General features: G+C 38.8%; 1 protein-coding gene across 1 annotated transcript; it reads left to right on the plus strand.

Annotated features, from left to right (window-relative positions):
* Positions 1–7,475: 7,475 nt before the first annotated feature.
* On the plus strand, positions 7,476–8,666 carry LOC307032978 (torsin-1A-interacting protein 2-like; the record flags this gene model as incomplete). The annotated part of the gene is made up of 1 exon (XM_079671247.1): positions 7,476–8,666. One exon carries the CDS (start codon positions 7,476–7,478, stop codon positions 8,259–8,261), a length of 786 nt encoding a protein of 261 aa, XP_079527373.1. The 3' UTR covers positions 8,262–8,666.
* Positions 8,667–9,984: the final 1,318 nt, after the last annotated feature.

The following is a 9,984-nucleotide window of genomic DNA, read 5'->3' on the forward strand; positions in this document are numbered from 1 at the left end:
CAAACACAAAAATATACTGCATGTTAAAGCAAACGATTGTAAAGGTTAAAGTATGAGCATAACAAATAAAGAAGTGTAATGTAAACATTTACATTATAATTATGATTATTTAATATATAAAGACTATATATTATTGAATTACAAGATTAGATATACTTTAGTTGATCTAAAATATTGATGTGTTAAAATGCTCTTCAAAACACAACTGAAAGTCCATGAAACTTGTCTTTCTGTATTTGTGAATGAAGCGCCATCTCCTGGTTAAAACCTGAAATTGAAAATCTGGCAACGCCCTCTTGGAAAATAGTGGGAGGGCTTAACATTCCTCTATACTGGTCTTTGGCTGGTGGTAGGCAGGAAGCTGTAAGCTGGAGTCCGAAATTCAGTGCTCCATCTGTAAGGAAGACCTGCAGTTGGCCGAAATGTCACTTGTAAAATGTAAGGGGGCTGTGATGCTATATTACTTGCTTTATTGCAATTTCATTGATTTCTTTTTTATTCAGTACCTATTCCACTGAGTTTGTGCACACAACTACTCGTAGTACTACTAGTAACATGCAACATACACATTAATGCAGCAGCAATATTAATAGAGAAACATCAGACATAATAGTAAAACACTGAAAGGGAACATTTTATTGCACCAGGAGCTATCTTGGGACTTTTACTGCGACAACGTTGACTTGCCTGTCAATAAAAAATAAACCATAGTGTTGGTGATCTACAGTGTTGTCATTCTTCTTTGAACAGCAAGACCGCTAACACTCTATTTCAACAATCACACTTCATGTCATTGACATAATTAATAGATAGTTTAGCTTCTCACCATCATTTGCTGTGGCCCACTGATATTAACGATCGGAACTGAAAGGCTGCCTGCCAAAAGTAAACATTCAGCCACGTGACTTGCAAACTCTCGCGAGAGTTTTACACAAGACGGATCCTTTCTAGCCATAACCATGCCAGTGGACAGGAGAGCTCAGTGACCTTTTGCAATTTCATTGTTTTATTAAACGCTGTTAACTTGTAAATAAGCTTCCTGGACTCTTTTCAGCTAATCCTAACTCAGAGCTAAAATACCCTACATCAACTCTTATGTCATTGGAAAGTAATAAATGGCTAGACATAACATATCCAACACACACACACAGTCACATATGCTGAGACATCCGCTCCCATCTGAATCCTCTCCTCAGGTTCAGGATATTGACCTTGTCATCAGAACGCAGTGACCCTTGAGCAACTGAACGGTTTGATATCAAAAAGTGCTGAGATAATAAAAGCTGACAGCCCTGATCGGCACATTTTTGCTGCCTGGGCAGGTTGGCCTCTACTTGTTATTTAGTTTATGTGTTTAGAGTTAACACCGTTCTGTCTTATATGGATCATATTGCTCTGTCGTGAAGGAGGGCATCAAAACAAGCAGCAAGGTTAAGCCTTGCTGTGTTTTAATTTCATTTAATTGCAGGAGCTTATGCTTAGGGTAAAACATGGTGTAGCCTATGGTTTGTTTTTAGCCCATTCATTTGTGTCTCCAGGTCCGGCCTGTGGATGGGGGGGGGGGGGTTATGACGTTCATTGTTGTCTGCACCAGTATATTTTTCCAGCTATGCTAGTTGTGTGGCTATAAGCATAGACATTGATCAGACTGAGATATCGTCAAATAGTATTGAGTGGGTGGTCATTGAATTTGGCAGTGACAATCATGGTCCCCAGAGGATACATTCTAATAATATACATAATGACCTTTTTCATCCAAAGACTTTTCTCTTGGTGCCACCATACAGATGTAGCACCTCATTTCAGACTCCAGTTTACAGATTCCTGCCTACGACCTGCCTAAGACCAGTATCAAGGAATGTTAAGCCCTCCCACTATCTTCCAAGAGGGCGTTGCCAGATTTTCAATTTCAGGTTTTAACCAGGAGATGGCGCTTCATTCACAAATACAGAAAGACAAGTTTCATGGACTTTCAGTTGTGTTTTGAAGAGCATTTGAACACATCAATATTTTAGATCAACTAAAGTATATCTAATCTTGTAATTCAATAATATATAGTCTTTATATATTAAATAATCATAATAATAATAATGTAAATGTTTACATTACACTTCTTTATTTGTTATGCTCCTACTTTTACCTTTACAATCGTTTGCTTTAATATGCAGTATATGTTTGGTATATTTTTGTGTTTGCTTCCTCCTGCTCCCTTTCGGACACATACTGTATGATTTATTATTATTATTAATATGAAGATATTATTAAGATAAGATAAGATGTTACTTTATTGATTGAATATTTTTGTTTAAAATGTGCTGTCCCACGGTAATTCAGAAGGCTCACTGGTCGAATTCCGACCATTATTTAAAACAATACTGTAGGTGCTTCCCACCGTCTACAGTTTTATTTGCATAGAGCAGGGGTCTGCAACCTTTTTGACCAAAAGAGCCATTTTGCTCCTTTTTCCCCAAAAATCTTTTGTCTGGAGCCGCAAAACATATTTCATAGCTTGATAGCTAATAAAGTTGTATTTATTGTTATATCAGACAAAAACTACAGTTTTTTTGCATTTATTAGGCTATTTATTACATTATATACAACTGTTAACCTTTAATAAGAAACAAAGAACTCCTATAAGGAGAATTACAAATAATACACAGGCCTACTTTAAAATAAATTAAACACAGCACTTGGGGAGTCCTCTGAACATTTGAAGGAAAATAAAATTATATTAAAATGGGCCCACTTTGAAATAAATAAAACATATAGCTGCACCCTAAAAAGAGTCAAAGGTAGGGTAGTTAAGAATGGAGAAACCAGTTCGAGTGCGCTAGAATTTGAAAATACACAACCGGAAAAAATAGGCCTCTTCCTTCAGACTTTCTTACAGAGTCCCTCCTCCAACACATACGAACGCGCATCATCAATGAGGCCACGAGATAAGTTTGTGCACAGATGGAACAGAGATGGAAGGCTGACAGGCAGGTAGGCCATCCAGTTATTTTAGCCGGGTCGGCTAAAATGATTGGTCGTGCTTTTTACAGCGCTACGGCTTCCAGAGATGAATTTTTGTATGTATTTATTGTCAAAGCATTTCATATATTCATTGCTATCGGGACGTTAAGAGCATTCCATGGAATATAACAAAAAGTGTTTTCTGAAATAAATTACATACCCCATTGAATTATGACTGAAGATTGTCAGCTGTCTTCCTCTCCCGTGTTGTTCCTCGATACGTAAAGGCTGCAGCACCTTTGACAACTTCTCTCTAGATATCAAACATACCGGTAAACCAGCATCGTTTGCTGTGAAAGCATATAACTCTGTCCACACAGAATTAAATCCTGTGTTCCTCCGGTACTTTTCTTTGATTTATCCATAGTTCGCTCATCGAGCCGGGGGTCCCCGCGCGAGTGCCTCCAAGAAAAGGCGCTCGCGCGGGACCGTAGCAGGATGAGACGCATATTTTAGTTGACCTAATTAAAACCGTTTTGTTTTTTATTTATGTGTCACAGTATCACCTCAAAATACAAGATACGAAACATTTTCAACCGTGCAACAAAATATAAATAGTCCTACAAGTACTTTTATTTTATTTCCTTCTTATTTTTGTCTAAGCTCAAGCGAGCCAGAGCAGAGGGCTTAAAGGGCCGCATGCGGCCCGTGGGCCGCGGGTTGCCGACCCCTGGCATAGAGGGAGCTCTGTGGCTGAATGGCCAGCGGTTAGGTGTGGCGCATTTATCATAGGTGATCAGAGCTAACTGCCTGCCGTCAGATTTCATTTAAAAAACAGGTCTGATTTTAAGACTATTTCTGCGCTCATAAAGAATGATAAGAATAAGAATAATGCATATTGAACTGGTTTCATTAATTTGTGAGTTTATTTAACACTAGAACCGCCAATCGGGTCAATTTGTGTGATGTGTGTTGTGTGTGTGCAATGTAACTTTTTTTCAATAAAATATTTAAGTCACCCAGTCCGTGACTTTTCCTGAAAGTGTGTTATGTAGCACCCTATGTTGTTAAAAATTGCATTATAATAGCGGGATTTGGCAGGTTTAGGTAGGCCTATACATAAACCTCTGGCGGTTCTGGTGTTAAGGTAATTAGGTACAGTAGAAGCCCTTTTTCTATCAGTTACGAATTTAGCAGTTGAACATAAAAGTCAACTAACTGAGGGTCACTTGCAATGAAAGTGTTGTGTCTACTGTAAGCTTGTCACTCAGAGTAACCTACAGTTAATTTAGCTGCTGGAGAAGAAAGATCAGGGGGGGAGGGGGGGAGAGAGCTGTGGTTGATGGGGCATTAGTTATGTAAATACACAGCTGAAAGCTGCCGTTTCATTCAGACTGTTTAAAAAACGGTAACAACAGACTATTTTTCTTAGCGGATGCATGTCAATTTAAATTAATACAACTATTTTTTAAATCAATAAAAACATTTTCTAAATCCATAAAAGCATTTCAATTAATATTGGGAGTCATGGCGTTTCTTTGTTGAGAATGTGGCCATATAATAAACGGGATAATGTGCAGTGACTTGTTCCTTATGAGGAAAATAACACCTTTCATGCTGATCAAGATCCCTCCGCTATGCGTCGGGATCCTGATCTGCCGTCGAGGCTCAATTAAAATATAAATATTTTTCGTGAATTTCTGAGTTTAGGCACGTTAATAACGTTTTAATGAAGTTGAATACAGTATATTCATATTTTTCAATGATTTCATGTCAATTGTGTGTGTGTGTGTGTGTGTGTGTGTGTGTGTGTGTGTGTGTGTGTGTGTGTGTGTGTGTGTGTGTGTGTGCGTGCGTGCGTGCGTGCGTGCGTGCGTGCGTGCGTGCGTGCGTGCGTGCGTGCGTGCGTGCGTGCGTGCGTGTGTGTGTGTGTGTGTGTTTAGAGGTGTCTGTGGTTAAAACACTTTCATGAAGTGAAGGAGGTTTTCCTTCTATAAAACAGCTGTGGGCAGCAGTGAGTATCACGGACATGAATTCATAGATCAAGGCAGACTGGTGAACACACTCTCCTGTCATGCCAACACTGGCAGGACAGGAAGCGACATGCCCGTTCTAAGCCGTGTTCCTCACTCCTCACATCCAAAGCTGCATCCCCAAAAAGTGTATTCTGTTGTGACATCGTTTCAGATGTTATGTTTCAGTTGTGCTCTTTCTATATTAAAAAGCCTCAGTCACCTTAATTCATATAATACAATTATCTCAGGTCAGTAACACTCAAAGCTAAATGTGCAATACCATGTTCAGCTATGTTACTATTTATAATGTTATTGTTGTTACATCAGAAGATGTACATATTGGAATGATTTCTTAACTTACAGTAGGCTATTTTTTACAATGTGTGTTTGAAGGATTTATGAAATTACTATGAATATTGTCATTGTTGAAGGCTTTTAGATAAGGGTGAACTATAAGCCTGAATTATATAACATTTTATACCTAAAAACATAAAAGCCACAATAAATAAATCACAATTATTCTAGTTCTTTTTAACTCCCGTATTGCTTTCAACCCACCAGCTTTTATGGTGTTGTTACGTCACTAACTGTAAGCTTGTCACTCAGAGTAACCTACAGTTAATTTAGCTGCTGGAGAAGAAAGATCAGGGGGGGAGGGAGGGAGAGAGCTGTGGTTGATGGGCCATTAGTTGTGTAAATAGTAATACGCAGCTGAGAGCTGCCGTTTAATTCAGACTGTTTAAAAAACGGTAACAACGGACTATTTTTCTTCGCGGATGCATGTCAATTTAAATCAATACAACTATTTTTTAAATCAATAAAAACATTTTCTAAATCCTTAAAAGCATTTCAATTAATATTGGGAGTCATGTCATTACTTTGTTGAGAATGTGGCCATGTAATAAGCGGGATAATTTGCAGCGACTTGTTCCTTATGGGGAAAATAACACCCTTCATGCTGATCAAGATCCCTCCGCTACGTGTCGGGATCCTGATCTGCCGACGAAGCTCCATTAAAATATAAATATTTTTGGTGAATTACTGAGTTTAGGCACGTTAATAACGTTTTAATGAAGTTGAATACAGTATATTCATATGTGCCAGTAATTTCATGTCAATTCGGCAAACATAAACATAAATGATCGTGGTGAAGATGTTGATTAAATTAGGATTAAAAATCGAGAGCCGGGCTGCATTTCCTCCCGTTCGTTTTTTTCGACTAAACAACATTAATTTGTTAAATAACAACATGGTGATGTTTTGTAAATGATTACATGTCTCTTATTTAGCACAGAGTATGATATCCGTGACATATGGATCTTAACAAAGTTCCGCTGTACATCCAGCGTACTTGTATCTGACTTTATTTCACATGAGCTCCAGTGTGGAACCCCACTGCACCCCCTAGTGGATCAATGATCCATTGCAGCTGGCTTCATTATAATTACATTTATTTATCACGGGGGATGTCTCAAGTCAAGCTGGAGTTTTTCCCTTGAGCGAGGGCAGATCACGTACCTATCACGGCCCTCGCGTTTCAAACTGTCTGAAATGAAGCGCTACATCTGTAGGGTTGACATTTTTGGGGATATGCTTCATGTCTCAAAATTGTTAAAAGGACTGCTAAAGACTTTGGTCAAACATTCATGGTCTCTGAAGGTTAAATACTAATTAATTTGTGTATCCGCTGACTTTTATGTTGGTGCCACGATGAGGTTTTTGGGAAAAGGGAATTTATTTATTTTTTAAAGTTACATTTTTTTTTTTTTATTATTAATAACTGCATATCTATCAATCTTTGATGCCAATCTTTTAATATTTTTTACTTTTTCATATATGTATATTTTTTTTAAATCACAAGACCGCCCTTCAAGCCAATCAGAATCGAGCTGCCGCTACTGAGAGTGAAACTGAGTTGCAGCTGGATGAGAGCACGGATGTAGCAAATATTGATGTTTATATATATGAATATAAATATGTTTATTGTTAATATTACTGTTGAATATTATATATAATACTATTAAGGCAAAAGTAGCTTTAAAAAAATGCTAAAAATATATGTTAATTGTTCATATTACTGTTCAAAATTATATAATGTTATAAAGAAAGAAATCACTTTAAAAATGCTTAAAACATATATTTACTGTTGATATTACTGTTTAATATTGTGTTAAGAATGTTTATAACAGAAGACACAATTAATGTAATGAATGACAAAACAAAGATAAATACAAAAAATGTTTAGAAGAATAACTGATTGGCAATGCAGTAAAACATGTTCAACAGTTTCTGGCTGGCTACAGTGTATACACTCTCCGGTTGGATGCTTTCCAAGGAAGCATTTGCTGGACAGATGTGATCACAGGGAAGGAAGAAGAAACACAGTCTATATTGGATCCTGATGTTTTACCATGTAACTACAAACCGGAGAGAGATCCTGATGAAAAGCAGAATATCTCAAAAGCATTGAACCGACCTTTGAGTGAGGAGCCTCCACCCACATACATGGCAGAGAAACACACAGAAGAGAGTGCTGCGGCTGGAGATCGGATGGCCCGTCCAGATGAAGGCACATCACTGAATGTGACGGAGAACAGAACCCCACTTCAGGCTGATGAAGGGAGTTGTGGTGATTTCAACAGAAAGACACCAGGAAATGAGCAACCAACCTCAGCAACTGAGGAGAAGTCCAGAGAACACCACACTGGGGAGAAAAAAGAATCAGAAACGATAAGCCTGCCTACTCTCAGTGAAGGAAAGGACGACCAAGTAGATGGACCAAGAGAAGACAGCCCAGACACAAACCTGGCCGCCGCCTTCTCCACCTCCCTCAACGCCTCCGTCCTCCACATCGACGGAGCCAGCAGAGCCGGCAGAGCCAGCAGAGCCAGCCAAGACAGCGATCAGGTGAAGCTGGACATCAACAGCAAGCTTCAGGGAGCCTTCGAAGGAGACAAACCCATAGCCGTCATTAACCGCTTCGAGGAGCTGCCCCCATGCGCCATGCTTATTTTTAATCGCTACTGCGACCATGAGAACGCCGCCTACAAGAAGACCTGTCTGATGTTCACAGTGCTGCTGGGGGAGGAAGAGCAGATCCCTGCCGAGGCCCGTCTGTGTGGTGTGGAGGATATGATGGACGACCATCTCCAGAAGAAGTTCCTCTCTGACGGCCTTCCTGTAGCTTTCAACAGGATGGACCTCGATAAGTACAGTGGACTGTGGAGTCATATTTCTCATCTCATCCTGCCTGTGGCGGCAGAGAGAAGGATTGAACTTGAAGGGTGCTAAGGGAATCAATAGACACTGTTGAACTTTTAGTCCAAGCTCTCAAATATCACCACATGTTAAATAAAACTGTTCTACTCTTAAGAAAATGAAAGGTGGAAAGATTCAGAAACTGCATCTTATATTCTTTATAGTTATCAGTTATATTCCATTTCCTAATTCTTGCTTTTTTAAAGACCGAATCTTCATTTTGAAAGTGAAAATTGAATGTAAAAGTATTCCTGTTTAATAATGTAGAAAAACAACTCATTCAGGTTTCCCTGATAAGTACCTGGGGATGATAGGGCCAGGTTCAAGGGACCAGGAGTCCTCCCTATGAAAGGAGAAGACATAATGATGGAAGTTATTTTATTCCTACAGTTCTTCCCTTTTCTTGTGGTATTTCTCATCATTAAACATAAATATTAAAGCGTGTTATTATCCCAGTGAAAAAAAAAGAAATAAGAATAACTGCTTATTAATTATTAATACAAATATATATTAAGAAAATGTATTAAGCTATATTATTAATTTGTCATATTCTCCATCATAATGTACTCATCATTTAAAAAAAGAAATTGCAACAGGGGGGACCCCGCCAGACGATAATGCTATATGGGGGTCCTTGGCATGGCAAAGTTTGGGAACCCCTGCCCTAGAGGATTAATTCTGACTTTGTTGATTCACACTTCTCATCCACTATCATGGGTAGGTTTTTTATTATCCAGAAAATAAATCTTAATATGTACTTGGGGATTTGCACAGACTTTAGTATAGAAATGACACTTCTCCTCAGAATTAACAGCAATGTCTTGTCGCGCAACACATTGCAAGAATGTGAGTGTTGTATGAGTTGGTGGAGTCTCAAATGTCATTGGACAAATTATATGTGATGTATTGTTGGCCAATTAACATAAATACCAACAGTTATATGCTGGAATTGTTTGTTTTGAAGGTGTATTTTGATTTGAAGGTACAGTTTATAGAGATAAATTATGCATTTTGGACATTTCTAAAAATATGTTTGTTGAACCTGTTGAGTCTCATCCCAGAGGCACGACCTGATTGGTCAGTTTGAATTGTGAATGCGGGCTCTCATGCTATAAATGTGACTGGAATAAGCAGGGAGGGGGATTTTTCCTTTTGTGGATGAAAGAGCAGCACCAGGCCTGAGAAGGCAGATAAATGTTGCTTTTGAAGGCTATACATTTTATCTAAAAAAAAAACTCTCCAAGTGTGTTTTTTCGTCTACACCTCTAATTACAACAGCACATGTTAATATGAAGCAGGACTCCCAAATACTTTTCTCTTTGGGATCACTGATTTGTCCGTCCATTACACCCGCCGACTTCCTCCCATCCAATGATCCTATGATGTTAAGCATTCAAACCCATTACAATGAATTATGAAACACTATGAAGTGTGCTTGGGGTTAGTTAAACATAACTTCTGCTTAGCCCAGATTTATCCCAACAGCTGTGCTTTAAAATCCCGGGGGAATCCGTGCTTTTCCTCACGATGCAGTGATGTGACTAAGCTGTCCTCATATCTCTGCCCAAGGTAAGTTGTTATACGTAGAGGATAGAGAAGGGGATCTGAAGTGAGATCAAACAGCGGTAAAGCAGGTCTGCGCCGGGCCGTGACAGTAAAGAGCTGAGTCACAAATCCAAACTCCCAGGTCAATCATCAATCTTCATTCCAATCCTCACCTCTGGTCTGGAGCTCGGAATGAAAGAGTGAGATTGCA

Source organism: Notothenia rossii (genome assembly GCF_949606895.1).
Source record: "Notothenia rossii genome assembly, chromosome: 3".
Lineage (NCBI taxonomy): Eukaryota > Metazoa > Chordata > Actinopteri > Perciformes > Nototheniidae > Notothenia > Notothenia rossii.